This window comes from Mobula hypostoma, chromosome 7, assembly GCF_963921235.1.
Source record: "Mobula hypostoma chromosome 7, sMobHyp1.1, whole genome shotgun sequence".
Taxonomy (NCBI): domain Eukaryota; kingdom Metazoa; phylum Chordata; class Chondrichthyes; order Myliobatiformes; family Myliobatidae; genus Mobula; species Mobula hypostoma.
Window position 1 is genome coordinate 60,133,907 of NC_086103.1, and position 18,424 is coordinate 60,152,330.

General features: G+C 41.5%; 1 protein-coding gene across 2 annotated transcripts in view; it reads right to left on the reverse strand.

The window, feature by feature from the left end:
* Positions 1-17,444, reverse strand: part of ergic1 (endoplasmic reticulum-golgi intermediate compartment 1) — a 91,529-nt gene extending 74,085 nt beyond the window's left edge. Inside the window, exons 1-2 of one of the 2 annotated variants that reach the window (XM_063053506.1) lie at positions 17,295-17,388; positions 10,435-10,478 (exon numbers count right to left, since the gene is read on the reverse strand). In XM_063053506.1, the coding sequence (XP_062909576.1) occupies positions 10,435-10,475 (41 nt within the window). In that variant the 5' untranslated portion in view covers positions 10,476-10,478; positions 17,295-17,388. Of the gene's footprint in view, positions 1-10,434; positions 10,479-17,294 lie in introns of both variants that reach the window. The other variant, XM_063053507.1, reaches the window with a different exon arrangement.
* Between the last annotated feature and the right edge of the window lie 980 nt (positions 17,445-18,424).

Genomic DNA, 18,424 nt, shown 5'->3' on the forward strand with positions numbered 1-18,424 from the left:
CAGGTTACAACTCTGTAAAGGATGATTTATACTTGTGCGTCAAATGTACGCCATTGGTACGGCGTAGCAGCGTACCCTTCGCTGTACTCTGTGCTAACCCTACACCGTAGCCTAATGAGCACCTCTCCCAAAATGTAACTATGCGTCGCGGTGTTGCAGACGGCAACAACTGTGATCGGTCCACTTGGTAGCATCGCATTTCCTCCTACACTGCAATAGTTTGCCATGGGATGACTGAAAGGCAGGGAAGGAACTCTGGCTGCAATGCTCTCCATAAAGCTTTACAGACCTCTGAAATTATGGAGAATCCTGTGCTTGACGCCAGTTTGTAGCTAGCTGCTACAGCCTGTTGACTTCCACCTGAAGCTAAAGCTCGAATGGTGATTGCCAGTCTCAGAGTATATTGTGCGTACACTGATATGAAATAAATGGTTGGAGACGTTGAACCAAATCGTCAAATCTACCTGCCGACATCCGAAAATATTTGAAATGCATTTCCTCGTCCATGTCTCTCCGTGGCCGGACAAGCGCAGAAAATTCACCCTCCTTCAGTTTCAGTCGCCATTGTTTGAAGTTTGAGTTTCTTCGTGTTGAGTTTCAACATGAAGAAACTCAGCACAGTGGCAAAGAAACCCCACTGCCAACTAGCGTTTTGGCAGTGAATTGCAGAGCAACGCAGACACACCAACGCACAAGTATAAATGCTCACAACGGCGTAGCCCACTTGCATAGGCTACGGCATAAGCTGGTACACACAATTATAAATCAGCCTTAAGGGTTCATGTAAGGAGTATTTCTATCATTACCACTCATTCAGATCGCAAGTTAGCTAGCAATAGCTGAGTGATTCCTTTTCTCCCCTCTTCTCATCCCCAATCCAAATCCAGTTGGCAATAACATTAAATCTGCATTTCTTGGTTTTTGACCCTTCTCCAAAGGAAAATAGGTCACTTTCATTTATTGCGTCAAGGCCCTTCAATTTTATATATTTCCCTTAAAATAGTAAGCCTAGCTTATCCAGTATTTCCTTTTGATAATACTTTACAGTCCTGCCAACATGCTCATAAATCTCCTCTACACCCCCTCCAATGTGGTGTACCCATGCCCATGCCATGACCTAGCAAGTGCTGCATACAATTCCAGCATAACCTCCCCATTTATATTTAACACTCAACTAATAAAGGAAAACATCTGATATGTCTTTTTAAATTGCTTTTTTTGTGACCTGCCTTGCTAGCTATACTTAAGGCCTATGCACAGGCATTCCAAATCATCGTGTCTCGCAACAATTTACTGTATCCGCCTGGTTAATGTGTATTCTTGTCCCTTGTTTCACTGCCCCTCAATGTATTACTTCACATCTTTCCACACTGAATACTAAATATCACTTTTCTATCCAACTAACTAATCTACCTTCTTGCAATTAAAAATTTTCCTCCTAGTTTTCAACCACGTTGCCAATTATTGCATCACTGATGCACTTTTCCCATCATTCCCCTTCCTATAAATTAAAATATTTCAAAATGTAAACAGCTGAGAAATGAAAGCTGTGGAACCCCACCTGGTAACAGCTATCCAGTAACATTTCAAACGTTGCCCACTTCTTTCTGTTGCAAATTTGGTTACAATTGCCACCCTTCGTTGCATCTCAGGAGTTTTATCTTTTTTTTTAAAACCCTGTCATTCATAAAGACAAACTGCTGGATAAACTTAGCCAGACAGGCAGAACTTGTGAAGGGAAATGGACTGTCAATATTTCAAGTTGAGGCCCTTTATCTGGGCTTAAAACGTCAACTGCCCATTTCCTTCCACAGATGCTGCCTGAGACATAAAGTTACCATACATTCCAGTACCTGTTCTAAGAGATACAATAACTGTACTAAATAGGATTGATTCAGAACTAATCTGGTACCTCAAAATGTAAGAAGTGGCATGGACAATCAGCAGCAGACACGTACACTACCACAATCTGTAACCTCAGGGCCCAGAATCTCTGTTCTACCACGCAAAAAAACACCACAGAATAACCCCAGTTCAATGGGATGAGATCTTCATCTGATACACCTAAAGCAAAGAGATGCCAATCTGGGGAAGCTACCGGTCAGGACTATATGCATGCAGTTATGTGATCTCTCAACTAGTCAGTCAGATTGAAGTCCAACAGATCTACCACAGCTGGTTATGACCAATTAAAGAGCCAACTGAATTCACTGAAAGCACGTAAATCAACTAGTTGATCTTCAGAGCTGAAGCAGGAGGCTGCTCTTGACATCTACGTAGATGTGACCACATATCAGGTAAGCCTGGTAAAACGGTTCAATGTACCTCGAGGGGAACACAAAGTCCAACCTTGCAGACAGGAAAATGAGTGTGATTGCTAGCAGTCTACCATCTCGGTATGAGGACTACACTGCACAAGATCCTCAGGACTGTTTCCTAGGCACAACCATCTTCAGCTATTTCATCAACAACCTTCCTTATTTGCTGATGATTGCCCAATGTTCAACTCTTTTCAAAACTCCAGATGTATGCCTTGTATACAGGCGACATGACCAGGATACCATTCAGGGTTAGCCTGGCAAAAAATGATCACACCCCAACCAGGCAATGATCAACAACCAGAAATTCAACCAGACATGCCAGTAAATCCTGTGACTATAATAAAAAGTCAGATGCCATCTGTTGCAAGATGGACGAGTAATCCCCTGATATCAAGGCTTTTCAGCATGTATATGGTTGTGATGGAATGCTTTCCATTTGCCTGGAAGAACTCATTTCCAAAAACAATCAAGCTGCTTGACTCCATTAGGAGCAAACAGCCCACTTGATCGCTAACCCAACCACGATCCTAAACTTCCACGGGGGTGTGGCGCCATCGACAAAATGTACTGCAGTTATTCACCCGAGGTACCCTGATACCACTTACAACATTTCCACCAGGGTTTCAAACACCTCCACCTGCAGATGCCCCAGTTGCAAACTATCGTGACTTGGAGAAAGATAGCTGATCACTCTAGATCATGGGGTCTAAATCTTGGAACTCCCTTCCCAACTGCCTTGTGGGAAAACCGTAACCAGAAGGACTGCAAGACTAGATGGTGCAGTTTACTGCCAATGTTTCTGCAGGTTTAGTGGCTGACCTTGCCACTAAAGCCAAATATCAAGAAATTGAAAATAAAATGGGTTGTTTGAGTGGTTACTAACATATTAAAGTCTGTCTTTTCAGATGTGCACTTCCATAATTCTACTAATGAAGAATGGTTGGTTGTCCATTTTAAACCCATGACTGATTGCTTAAGCTCCTAAGGGATTTGTGACAATAGCAGGGAGCCATGAAGTGAAATTAAAATTGAGACAGTCGGGGAGCTAAGAGGCCTTTTACTGCTCTTGTGATATTGCAGTATTTATTCTTCAGACCATTGGCATATATGAAATGAATGTATTTTGTCTGTAGAACACAATGGAGAAATTGTCACAAATAGCAAGACCTGAATAATTGAACTTGTCAATTCTTGCCAACTAATTGCAATATAAATAAGCTATATAATTTCCCACGTCAAAACAATCACTTCATGTTTGTGCAACACACACAAAATGCTGGTGGAATGCAGCAGGCCAGGCAGCACCACCAAGCACATCTTTCCCTCCCCCCCCTCTGCTTTTCGCAGGGATCGCACCCTACGCAACTCCCTTGTCCATTCGCCCCCCCCCCCCATCCCTTCCCACTGATCTCCCTCCTGGCACTTATCTTTGTAAGCAGAACAAGTGCTACACCTGCCCTTACACTTCCTCCCTCATCACTATTCAGGGCCCCAGACAGTCCTTCCAGGTGAGGCAACACTTTACCCGTGAGTCGGCTGATGTGATATACTGCATCCAGTGATCCTGGTGTGCCCTTCTATATATTGGGGAGACCCGACGCAGACTGGAAGACCGTTTCGCTGAACACTTACGTTCTGTCCACCAGAGAAAGCAGGATCTCCCAGTGGCCACACATTTTAATTCCACGTCCCATTCCCATTCTGATATGTCAATCCATGGCATCCTCTACTGTCAAGATGAAGCCACTCTCAGGTTGGAGTAACAATAGCTTATATTCCATCTGGGTAGCCTCCAACCTGATAGCATGAACACTGACTTCTCTAACTTCCATTATTACCCCTCCTCCCCTTCTTACCCCATCCCTTATTTATTTATTTTTATTCCCCCCCCCCCGCCTTTTCTCTTCTCGCTGCCCCTCTCACAATCACTCCTTGCCTGCTCTCCATCTTCCTCTGGGCTCCCCTCCCCCTTTCTTTCTCCCTAGGTCTCCCGTCCCATGATCCCCTCCCTTCTCCAGCTCTGTACCCCTTTTGCCAATCAACTTTCCAGCTCTTAGCTTCATCCCTCCCCCTCCTGTCTTCTCCTATCATTTCAGATCTCCCCCTCCCCCTCCCACTTTCAAATCTCTTACTATCTCTTCTTTCAGTTAGTCCTGACGAAGGGTCTTGACCCAAAACGTCAACTGTACTTCTTCCTATAGATGCTGCCTGGCCTGCTGCGTTCACCAGCAACTTTGATGTGTCTTGCTTGAAATTCCAGCATCTGCAGATTTTCTTGTGACCACATGTTTATAATGCTTTTAAGATTCTATCTTGTTTCCAATAGAATGTAGTTTGGGAAGAATCTTCAATAACATCAAAACATTCTCTTGTAAAAATTATGCACTTTTGGCTGCATCATCAGTGTGAAGAAAAACAATACTACACAAGAGATTAGGTCATCAGATATGACACAGGAAAACCAGCATCTCCATTACCCAATCGTCCTTAGCAGCAATGAGCTTGATAAATATCTTCCTTTTGCACTTCTCTTTCCCAAAACAAACGACAACAATTGCAAAACATTAAATCAAATGGTAAAAACAGAAATCTCTTTCTCACACACAATCTCGCACACATCCACTCAAAGTGAGTACCCTCTTGGAACAAGGTACTTGGTTTTATTAAATCCTTATTTTTCAAGGATAGGGGCATGGATTACCCACAGTTAACAAGATACACAGATACCACTCAAAATCAGAATCAGGTTAATTATCATTCACATATTTTCAGTGGCCACTTTATTAGGCATACCTGTATATCTGCTCGTTAATGCAAATATCTAATCAGCCAATCATATGGCAGCAACTCAATACGTAACGTGGTCAAGAGGTTCAGTTGTTGTTCAGATCAAATGAGAATGGGGAAGAAATGTGATCTAAGTGACTTTGACTGTGGAATGACTGTTCGTGTCAGATAGGGTGGTTTGAGTATCTCAGAAACTGCTGATCTCCTGGGATTTTCACACACAATGGTATCTAGAGGAGATATTCATGGAGCATTCAGAAATCTGATGACAGAGGGCAAGAAGCTGTTATTAAAATTTGAGTGTGGGTCTTCAGGCTCATGTACCTCCTCCCTATTGACAGTAACAAGAAAAGTGCATGTCCCAGATGGAGAGTGTCGTTAATACGACCATAAGATATAGGAGCCGAAGTAGACCATTCAGCCCATCGAGTCTGCTCGGCCATTCAATCATGGGTTGACCCAATTCTTCCAGTCATCCCCACTCCCCTGTTTTCACCCCATAGCCTTTGATGCCTTGGCCTATCAAGAACCTACCTATCTCTGCCTTAAAAACACCCAGTGACTTGGCCTCCACAGCTGCTCGTGGCAACAAATTCCACAGATTTACCACCCTCTAACTAAAGTAATTTCTTCGCATCTCAGTTCTAAAAGGACGTCCTTCAATCCTGAAGTCGTGCCCTTTTGTCCTAGAATCCCCTACCACGGGAAATAACTTTGTCATATCTAATCTGTACAGATCTTTTAACATTTGGAATGTTTCTATGAGATCCCCCCTCACTCTCCTGAACTCAGGGAATACAGCCCAAGAGCAGCCAGACGTTCCTCATACAGTAACTCTTTCATTCCTGGAATCATCCTCGTGAATCTTCTCTGAACCCTCTCCAATGTCAGTATATCTTTTCTAAAATAAGGAACCCAAAACTGCACACAATACTCCAAGTGTGGTCTTGTAAACATAACTTTGCTGGATCAAATAACGACAGCACAAAAAGATCGTTACTTATCTTTTCACCCGTTTATTTCTTCGAGCTCAGCCGGCGAGTGAACTTGGACCCGACATCAGGGAGGGACCCTTTCTCATCTCCCCGGCGGTTCTACAAGTTCACTGCCTGATGTCAGAATTGTCAGAAGTTATAAGGCCACCAATACAAAAGATCAATTTGATAACCATTCCAGCCAAGTCAATGGAATATTGATACAAAGAACAATCAGTTTGATAACCATTCCGGCCAAGTCAATAGACTATTGATACAAAAGTACAATCAATTTGTTAGACACTCCAGCCACCTTAATTAAAGAAAAGAATGTCCTACCTAGTTTGCTGGAGCCACAACTTAATTACAAAGATAAGAACATCCGTCAAATTTATGCTTTAAATAAAAAGGAATGTTCTGTCTAATTTCCATCAGGTACTGCTTTTTGTCAAAATCAAAAGGTGTGAAAAGCCCAGAGACATCTTATGTGGATCTGGGCGAACTTTAACCCTTATCTTACTTCAAAGAAAGCAGCTGTGAGACATTATTCAAACACACTGCAGTCACAGACATAGTCAGTACTGAATCCATTGTTTACAGGGATCTGAGAATTCCCCCATTCCCTTAAACTTTATCAGTCTCACTAGTGCCTTATAGAGCCTCAACCTCACATCCCTGCTCTTATATTCTATACCTCTAGAAATAAATCCAACATTGCATTCGCCTTCTTCATGATGGATGCTGCCTTCTTGAGGCAGGGAGGGTTGTGCCTATGCTGGAACTGGTTGAGTCCACAACTCCCTGTAGCCTCGAGATCTGTGCATTGGAGGCTCCACACCAGGCTGTGATGCAACAAGTCAGACAATATCCACTGTAAATCTGTAGAAATTTGCAAGAATCCTTGGTGACATACCAAATCTCCTTTAGGTCCCAATGAAGTAGAACTGCTGTTGTGCCATCTTCATGATTGTATAATGTGTTGGGCCCAGGGCAGATCCTCTAACATTTTGACACCCATGAACTTGAAGTCACTAACCCTTTTTACCACTGACCCATCATTGCAGACTGGTGGGTGTTCCCCCAACTTTCCCTTACTGAAGTCCACAATCAGCTCCTTTGTCTTGCTGGCATTAAATGCAAGGTTGAGACCAATGACATACAGTGGTCAACGCTTCCTTTAACTTTCACTTGTAACTTTCAGTTTGTCACACTTCTTCGCACCCCATTTCCAACCAGAAACCTACCCTTGTTCCTGATCCTGGGTGTTTTCAACCCTCCTCCTCCGCACCCTAAATATTGATATTTCAATACATGCCTACAGAAGGCATTAAACGTAATGTCTCAGGAAAAAACAGGATTCACTGGACATCACCAAAGTGAGCCTAGAGAAATGCCCTGTTGTCTTACCTCTTGGTAAATAAACAGCTCAACAGATGGTAATGAATTGGTACAATATTAACTGCTTTCTCCCTCCACAAATGTTGCCCCCCATACCCTTCCCATTCATGCACTTATCCAAGCAACACCATCTTTGTATTAGATTCAATTTACAAGAGGATTATTTTAAAAAATCTCTCCCTTTGGCAGAGAGAACAAAGAAACCAATGTTAACAGTATGCAGCCAAATCCAATGTACTACCAAAACAACCCAATTAATGAATCTGTACCCTGCTGTGCAACAGAAGTAGCGCACTACGAATTACCCTTGATCTGCCTGGCACTCTGCTCGATTATTAGTCACTAATACTGGAGATCTGTTGGGAAACAGATGCTTAGATAACCCAAGATATTTTCTTTAAAATAAAGTAAGTTTTGCTAAGCAAATCTGCAGAGAGATAGCAGGCAACTGCAGGAAACATAAAGTTGTGGTGGTAGGGGATTTTAATTTTCCATACATTGATTGGGACTCCCATGCTGTTAGGGGTCTAGATGGTTTAGAGTTTGTAAAATGTGTTCAGGGAAGTTTTCTAAATCAATATATAGAGGGACCAACTAGAGGGGATGCAATATTGGATCTCCTGTTAGGAAACGAGTTAGGACAAGTGATGGAAGTCTGTGTAGGGGAGCACTTTGGTTCCAGTGATCATAACACCATTAGTTTCAATTTGATCATGGACAAGGATAGATGTGGTCCTAGGGTTGAGGTTCTGAACTGGAAGAAGGCCGAAATGAGAAAGGATCTAAAATGCGTGGATTGGGACAGGTTGTTCTCTGGCAAAGATGTGATTGGTAGGTGGGAAGCCTTCAAAGGGGAAATTTTGAGAATGCAGAATTTGTATGTTCCTGTCAGGATTAAAGGCAAATTGAATAGGAATAAGGAATCTTGGTACTCAAGGGATATTGCAACTCTGATAAAGAAGAAGAGGGAGTTGTATGAAATGTATAGGAAACAGGGAGTAAATCAGGTGCTTGAGGAGTATAAGAAGTGCAAGAAAATACTTAAGAAAGTAATCAGGAGGGCTAAAAGAAGACATGAGGTTGCCTTGGCAGTCAAAGTGAAGGATAATCCAAAGAGCTTTTTCAGGTATATTAAGAGCAAAAGGATTGTAAGGGATAAAATTGGTCCTCTTGAAGATCAGAGTGGTCGGCTATGTGTGGAACCAAAGGAAATGGGGGAGATCATAAATAGGTTTTTTGCGTCTGTATTTACTAAGGAAACTGGCATGAAGTCTATGGAATTGAGGGAATCAAGTAGTGAGATCATGGAAACTGTACAGATTAAAAAGGAGGAGGTGCTTGCTGTCTTGAGGAAAATTCAAGTGGATAAATCCCCGGGACCAGACAGAGTGTTCCCTCGGACCTTGAAGGAGACTAGTGTTGAAATTGCAGGGGCCCTGGCAGAAATATTTAAAATGTCGCTGTCTACGGGTGAGATGCCGGAGGATTGGAGAGTGGCTCATGTTGTTCCGTTGTTTAAAAAAGGATCGAAAAGTAATCCGGGAAATTATAGGCCGGTGAGTTTAACGTCGATAGTAGGTAAGTTATTGGAGGGAGTACTAAGAGACAGAATCTACAAACATTTGGATAGACAGGGACTTACTAGGGAGAGTCAACATGGCTTTGTGCATGGTAGGTCATGTTTGACCAATTTATTGGAGTTTTTCGAGGAGGTTACCAGGAAAATGGATGAAGGGAAGGCAGTGGATATTGTCTCCATGGATTTCAGTAAGGCCTTTGACAAGGTCCCGCATGGGAGGTTAGTTAGGAAAATTCAGTCGCTAGGTATACATGGAGAGGTGGTACATTGGATTAGACACTGGCTCAATGGAAGAAGCCAAAGAGTTGTAGTAGAGAATTGCTTCTCCGAGTGGAGGCCTGTGACTAGTGGTGTGCCACAGGGATCAGTGCTGGGTCCATTGTTATTTGTCATCTATATCAATGATCTGGATGATAATGTGGTAAATTGGATCAGCAAATTTGCTGATGATACAAAGACTGGAGGTGTAGTAGACAGTGAGGAAGGTTTTCAGAGCCTGCAGAGGGACTTGGACCAGCTGGAAAAATGGGCTGAAAAATGGCAGATGGAGTTTAATACAGACAAGTGTGAGGTATTGCACGTCGGAAGGACAAACCAAGGTAGAACATACAGGGTTAATGGTAAGGCACTGAGGAGTGCAGTAGAACAGAGGGATCTGGGAATACAGATACAAAATTCCCTAAAAGTGGCGTCACAGGTAGACAGGGTCGTAAAGAGAGCTTTTGGTACATTGGCCTTTATTAATCAAAGTATTGAGTATAAGAGCTGGAATGTTATGATGAGGTTGTATAAGGCATTGGTGAGGCCGAATCTGGAGTATTGTGTTCAGTTTTGGTCACCAAATTACAGGAAGGATATAAATAAGGTTGAACGAGTGCAGAAAAGGTTTACAAGGATGTTGCCGGGACTTGAGAAACTCAGTTACAGAGAAAGGTTGAATAGGTTAGGACTTTATTCCCTGGAGCGTAGAAGAATGAGGAGAGATTTGATAGAGGTATATAAAATTATGATGGGTATAGATAGAGTGAATGCAAGCAGGCTTTTTCCACTGAGGCAAGGGGAGAAAAAAACCAGAGGACATGGGTTAAGGGTGAGGGGGGGAAAGTTTAAAGGGAACATTAGGGGGGGCTTCTTCACACAGAGAGTGGTGGGAGTATGGAATGAGCTGCCAGACGAGGTGGTAAATGCGGGTTCTTTTTTAACATTTAAGAATAAATTGGACAGATACATGGATGGGAGGTGTATGGAGGGATATGGTCCATGTGCAGGTCAGTGGGACTAGGCAGAAAATGGTTCGGCACAGCTAAGAAGGGCCAAAAGGCCTGTTTCTGTGCTGTAGTTTCTATGGTTCTATGGTTTCATATGTTGTGCTTACCGAATAGCGGCCAGAAGTTGATTTCTATTCAAATTCTTCATTGGCTGTAAAACATTTGCAGGAACTTTGTTACAGTCATAACACAGAACAGAAACAGGCCATTCTGCTCATCTAATCCATTCTGAACTATTATTCTGCTTAGTCCCATCGACCTGCATCCACTCGAAGTAGGCTGCCATGGGTTTATTGCGCTCACCTTCCAGAAGTGGCTGCGTGACCTTGGCTTCACTAGAAGAGAGATCAAGTTAACCAGCAGGGCTGTAGCTGAGGCAGCAGAGACAGGATCAGCATGGGTGTGGACCAATACGTCCAGAGGGGCAGATAGTCAGACAGCATATACATCTTTTGCAAACCCTTCAGTAGTTGCATAGACACCTGAAGAGTGGATGGAAGCGACCAACAACTCTGGTAGAGGCAGATGCCAAGTTTTTAAGCTCACCAGTGGGAGGTGGTGCTTTAGCACTGCTGGCCCACGACCTCGAGGGAATCTTGATCATAAGCAGGCTGAAACTCCTGAAGACAGGTGGCAGATCAACTGATGATCCCACTGGTGATAGCACAGGACAGTTAACATCTTAGTCCACGTGTATTTTCAATTCAATTCTGCTTAGTCCCATCGACCTGCAACCCGACCATTGCTCATTCCATGTACTTGGAAAAGCAAATTTTGCAGAGCATATGGAGAGTCTCCAGAGAGATATAGATAGGTTAAGTGAGTGGGCAAGGGTCTGGCAGATGGAGAATAATGTCGACAAATGTGAGGTCATCCACTTTGGAAGGGAAAATGGAAGATCAGATTATTATTTGGATGGTAAAAGATTGCAGCATGCTGCTGTGCAGAAGGACATGGGAGTGTGTGTGCATGAATCAGAAAAGGTTGGTTTGCAGGTGCAGCCGGTTATTAAGAAGGCAAATGGAATGTTGTCCTTCACTGCTAGAGTGATTGAATTTATGAGCAGGGTGGTTATGCTGCAAATGTGCAGGGTACTAATGAGGCTGCATCTGGAGTACTGTATGCAGTTCTGGTCTCCGTACTTGAGGAAGCATATACTGGCTTTGGAGACAGTGCAGAGGAGGTTCAGCAGGTTGATTCCAGAGATGAGGGGGTTAGACTATGAGGAGAGACTGAGTCACCTGGGACTGTACTCACTGGAATTCAGAAGGATGAGAGGAAATCTTATAAAAACATAAGCAATTATGAAAGGGATAGATAAGATAGAGGCAAGAAAGTTGTTTCCACTGGTATGTGAGACTAGAACTAGGGGACATACTCTCAAGATTCAGGGAAGTAAATTTAGGACAGAGATGAGGAGGAACTGCTTTTCCCAAAGAGTGGTGAATCTGTGGAATTTTCTGCCCAATGAGTTAGTGGAGGCTACCTCAGTAAATAAACTTAAGACAAGGTTGGATAGATTTTTGCACCGTAAGGGAATTAAGGATTATGGGAAAAGGCAGGTAGGTGGAGTTGAGTCAATCAGCCATAATCTTATGGAATGGTGGAGCAGGCTAAACAGGACAGATGGCCTACTCCTGCTGCTATTTATGTTACCCATATTTCTCTTAAATGTTGAAATCAAACCTCCATCCACCATTCCACACTCTCACCACCCAATAAATGAAGAAGTTCTCCCTCAGCTTCTCCTTAAATATTTCACCTTTCACCCTTAACCCATTACATCTAGTTCTAGTCTCACCAAATCTCAGCTGAAAAAGCTTGCTTGCATTTACCCTATCTATACCGTTCATAATTTTGTACACCTCTATCAAATTTCCCCTCATTGTCCTATGCTGCAGAGAATATAGTTCTAACCTCTTTAAGCTTTTCCTCATATAGCTCAGTTCCTCAAGTCCCAGCAACATCCTTGTAAATTTTCTCTGCACTCTTTCAATCTTTATTGATATATCTTTCCTGTAGATAGGTGAAGAAAACTGCAAACAATACTGCAAATTAGGCATCGTCAATGTCTTATACAACTTCAACGTGACATCCAACTCCTGGACTCAATACTTTGATTTATAAAGGGCTACTGTGCCAACAGCTCTTTCTACATCCCTATCTACCTGTGACACCACTTTCAAGGAATAATGGATCTGTATTCCCAGATCCCTCTGTTCTACTGCACTCCTCAGTGCTCTACCATGCACCATGCAAGTCCTGGTTTGTACTTCCAAAGTGCAACACCTCACCCTTGTCTGCATTTAATTCCACCTGCCATTTTTCAGTCCTTTCTTCCAGCTGGTCCAGATCCTGCTGCAAACTTTGATAGCCTTCCTAACTGTCCACTATGCTCCCAATAATGATGTCATCCACAAATTTGTTGATCCAGTTTACAACATTATCATCCAAATCATTGATATAAATGACAAACAACACTGGACCCAGCACTAATTCATACAGCATGCCACTAGTCACTGGCCTCCAGTCAGAGATGCACCCATCTCTGTCCTCTTCTTTTAGGACATTTAGATTTACAACCTCATCTTTCCTGGTAACTTTCTTGAAAGATTCTGTAAGATTAGTTAGACATGACCTACCACACAAAAAGCCATCTTGACTATCCCTAATCAATCTCTGTCTATCCAGATATATATGCGATCCCGTACAATACTTGCCAACGACTTACCCACTACTGATGTCAGGCTCACAGCCCATAATTTTCTGGCTTATTCTTACAGCCGTTCTTAAGCAACAGAGAAACAAATCCTCCATTCCTCCAGCACCTCACCTGCAGCTAACGATGTTTTAAATACTGTACCTTTGATAGGGCCCCTGCAATGCCTCCCACAAGCTCTGCACGAACACGTGCCAGATCCCTTCTGATACCATCAAAAGTGGCCTTTCTCCAATTTAGGATCTCAACCGGAGGACAGAACCTATCCTTCTCCATAACTGTCTTGAAACTAATGGCATTATGCTTACTAGATCCAAAGTGTTCCCTTACACACACTTCAGTCAACTGCCCTGTCTCATTCCCAAATAGGAGATCAAATATCACACTCCCTCTAGTAGGGACCTCTGTGTATTGATTAAGAAAAATGTCCTGAACACATCTGACAAATTCTATCCCATCCAGCCTTTTTCACATTCTGGGCGTCCCTATCAATATGTGGAAAGGTAAGATCACCTATTACAACCTTATGCTTCCTGCAACAGTCTGTTTGCAACTGCTTCTTGCTGCAAACTGTTCATGGTTCTCTGGTTCACACTAGCTATAATTTTGTAATGTTGAAAGGTGAACAAACAAAGCTTCATTATTGCTAGCCAATTAGAGATTAAGCATTCTTCATTAGTCTCCATATGCACCAGTTGTATCATGAGATTATGCAAAAAATATCAACAACCTCCACCTAAAATCTCGGCAAACAATCCCCTTGCTTTTGGGATACTGTAATACTGTTGGTCACAATGAAATTTTGTTCAAAAAATGGCAAAAGTGGATTTTAGGCTTGACCCACTTTTGCCATTTTTGGACAAAATTCCATTGTCCAAATAGAACAAAATGAACAAATTGGCACCATATCAAACATGACATCATAAAAAAGTTTGGCCACTCTTGTTAAACGTCCTTCCTATTAGCTAAACAATCATCCAATTGGTGCCATTGGTTTACGTATGTACCAGCACAATTAACTGCATGGTATAAATAGTACCAATACAGACCAATCAGTTCATGCCAGCAAATTCATGCAAAGCAAATACTCTAGTGTAATGCACAATAGTTTATAAAAGGAATGCGTGATCATGAAATTCAAATTGTCATATCTCAAGATCGCTGATGCAGTACAGATCAATTCAAAAAATATATTCCATGACAATATAAAATGTTAATTGTGTTACCATTTTAATATACAGATATCAGCTAAAGGACCCCCAGAAGTACCAAATATCACTTTCTAAATGATTGGTCCTCTGGGAGCCCTTGCATGACAAAAAAAACCAGGGTTAAATGCCACTCAGACCTTCTTAATGCATTTAATACCTCCTGAACAACTGTGCTGAAACATGGAAACCAATTCTTCTCCAAGAACCTAATTGTATTCTCACAAATCAGATAAAAATATGAAAAACTACACTACTTCATAAATCTGTTGGAGGTCTACTTTGCTAGACAAATACATTTAAGAATAATCTAACTATGCTAAAGCAAACTACAAACAACTCACATAAATGTTAATGCTATTTAACCACATCAAGTGCTGAAAGCTTCCCATGACTCACCCAAAGGTAAAATTATTAGATATTATACACAATTAATGAACCAAAGTAGCTGATCTATCAGAAAAATATTACACACTAAAATAAGTGTCCATTGCAACAGCATAAAAACTAGTACAGATATAACAGAATGAATAATCTAATCCAATACTAGGTTTCAGCACATTTTTTATCTTCTACAAAAACATTATAAGATTGCTATAACTTTTCCCATTGAATATGTCAGAGCATTAAAGTGCAATGCAGTTCTATATTCAATAATGAAATACAGAAGTGAACTGCTAAAAATTTATTGCTGTATATTTTTTCCTACAAAAATTGCCTATCAAAGAATTACTTGATGCAAGGACACTAAAGACTGAAAATTAATGTTCACAAAAATACAATGCAAAAGCATATACATAAAACATTCACTTATGGAAGTTTAATAAATTAGTTGTGAGGCATATTCATTTCAAGCTCCAAGCAGAATATATTTCCAATCCTTAGCTAATGTTGAAGTAGCCATGCCTTCTGATATTTTGTATGGCACCTGAAGAGTGTTTGATGATTCTGGGCCTGTATTCACAGGAATTCAGAAGAATGAGGGGTGTCCTCATTGAAACCTATCGAATGGTGAAAGGCCTTGATTGAGTGGATGTGGAGATGTGTTTCCTATGGTGGGAGAGTCTAAGTCCAGAAGACACAGCTTCAGAATAAAGAGGCATCCCTTTAAAATAGAGATAAGGAATAATCTTTTTTTAGCCAGAGTGGTGAATTGGTGGAATTCTTTGCCACAGGCAACTGTGGAGTCCAAGTCCTTATGTATACTTAAAGCAGAGGTTAATAGATTCTTGATTGGTCAGGGCATGAAGGAATATGGAGAGAAGGCAGGAGATTGGGGATGAGAGGAAAGTTGCATCAGCCATGAGGAAATGGTGGAGCAGACTCGATGGGCCAAATGGCCTAATTCTGCTGCTATATTTTATGGTCTTATATTAAATGCAGTATCCTTTTGCCCATCATCTGTAGTATTCAAAAGGTTTTAAATGCCTTATTGAGAGCAACGTATCTTTGTTTCGTTCTTATAATTTGATCATTCACTCAGTCTATACTTTCACCAACGAATAGTTTCACCAACTATTATTAGGGTATAGATCATCCACATTGCTTAACAAAGTGTAAATTTTGGAATATTTAGCCTCTGCTATAAAACTTTGGCCCAGATTATTAGTGTCAAGCGTGGCTCTTCTCATTCCATTTTACATTCACACTTTCTATTCCCACATTGACTACTGTGGATGCCCAGTCTACAAGGAGCATGAAAGACAATGATAAAGACACAAGGAAGAACCACATAGAGGTATTGACACACACAGGGTCAGGTGAGTAAAGGAAACTGCTGGACAAGGCAGATTGCTCACAGAGGTCCAGGGAGTCAGTCTGCCCTACCAGTAAAGGACAATCAGTGGGCTGTGCAGACCTGTTCTTGGAGTTGATAATGGGTCAATGGCACCTCCAATACTTCTCAGTCCATTTTGACAAATGATAGCTGGCAGCTTGAGCAAGATAGCAATTGGTTCACAACAGAAGCTCCAAAGCAATATCATTTTAGCAGGTATGAAATACTTTTATTAAATATTTATGTAGGTTAAGACGTTCACCTCACTCTCCCAAAACAAATATGTGAGTGAATTTTGCAAATGACAGTAACAAATAGAAGGTCAGTATCACCTTGTCAAAATGCTGGTATTGTTATCTGCAACCCAGCCATTTTTAAAACAATCCCACAATTTAAGTACTTCTACTAATTGAAACATTATATATCTACAGTGTGAATATAATAATAATAATCCAAAATACGTTTTGAGATTTCCAGACAAGTTTGTAGGAATAGCGATAACATTTAAGGTGCAGAATCAAGATCCATTCTAATCCTATTTTACCAACAGAAAAAAATCTAAAGTAAAATACCATAGAACTAATATAATAGATTTTAACCAAATTGATATTAAAGCATTACAGCTGAATCCTACATTCCTACACTACCCAGCGATTGTCAACACATTTCCTTTCTGAAGCTGTGATTTAGAGCGGAGGAAAATATGCTTCCGGGTAGAGCCGGACCCTGGTTGGAACAAATCAATGTGTGCCACGTGTTATAAATTAAACTGCTCTTATAATAAAGACAATTAAATGTAATCAACCTCAAAGATCACCCGCAAGATGGACAAACAATTTATTCTACAAAACACTGGAAATGCACCATTCTCTGGAGTCTACTGTTATTTTTAAACCCAGGTGATTAAAATGAAAGGAATGCGTTTGCTTGAGTGGTCACATCTGGGGATATGTGACCACTCAAGCAAAAGAACCGTTGCAAGGCCATTGAGCATATTTTAGAAATAATCCAGAAGGGTGCATTGCTTGGCTCGAAAATCCCTAGTGAAACCTGGTTCAGAGTTGCAAGCATAGGAGTGCAAAGCTAATTCTAGCTGCAGCCTTCCCCCGCCAGGGTCCGCGCCGGGCTGCAGCAAAAGAATCGTGCTGGAGAGACAAGGGAGCAACTTGCCCCGAATTCTAAAACTGAGCAATATTCCTTTGCATCCTTTGCCAGCCTCGCTCCTACAAGAAATAAATACCGATGCATACTCCCACAACTCACCTCCTAACGTCGAATGCCATCACGGAGGCTTACACTGGAAATCAGTTCAATAAATGTAATTCCTACGAGTGGTAAAGTGAATAACTTTCTCTGGAACCCGCCGGCAATCGCCCGGATGCACCGTCACTCTTGAACGCTTTGTATTTTGCTATTGGCTGCTGAGAACCAGGTCGCTGGTCTTATTCCGGTCTGAAAATACAATTCAGTTGTTTCATCAATGGGGAGGAATGAACAGTAGCCGTTTCGGGCCGAGACATCTATTGTTCATTATTTTCCTTAGATGCTGCCTAACCTGCTGAGTTCATCTAGCATTTTGTGTTTGTTTCTCTAGAGTTCTAGCATCTGCAGAGACATGTGTTCATGAGTTGTTGCATCTGATGGGAATTCCAAGAAAAAGTGACCCCAATTTCTACCAGAGAAAACAAAGCTTTAGATTGCCAACACGAGAAAATCTGCAGGTTCTGGAAATCCAAAGCAATACACCCAACATGCTGGAGGAATTCAGCAAGCCAGGCAGCATCTGTGGAAATGAGTAAACAGTCAACGTTTCGTGCCGAGACCCTTCCTCAGGACTCGTGAAGACTGGTGAATACCCACCGTTTTACAAAACTGAGATCTGTGGTGGTGTCATGAAAATGAGATGAAGGTTAAAGCAGAGATCCAGAGAGGACTGTAATGCTGTGTGTTCTTGGCAGAGGCACTTCTGCTAACACCTAGTCAACCAAAACTAACAATTTGTACAGGTACTTAAGATGCTGAAGACTTTGGTGCTATGCTGTAGCATAGATTTTAATTCTCAAGTCGCAAGAACAGGATTTGAATCCTCAATTTTCTTACTCAGACAAAATGTAATCAGAGATAACACTGACACATTATTTTAACAGAATATATTGATGACATGAGCACAATTGCATAGTTTCAAAGTAATAATATTAACCATAGTTTCAACACTTAGGTTTGGTAGAATTCAACTCTATTCTGGTGAAAATGTAGTTGGAATTGTCCTCTTGTAGAATTCTCTTAATCTATGTTTTCGGATGGGTAAAAAAATGAACAAGTCTCAATTCTTTTCAGTGTTTTTGAAAGTCATCATTGATTAACAAAGGCAAATCTTACTTGAGAAAAAGTTT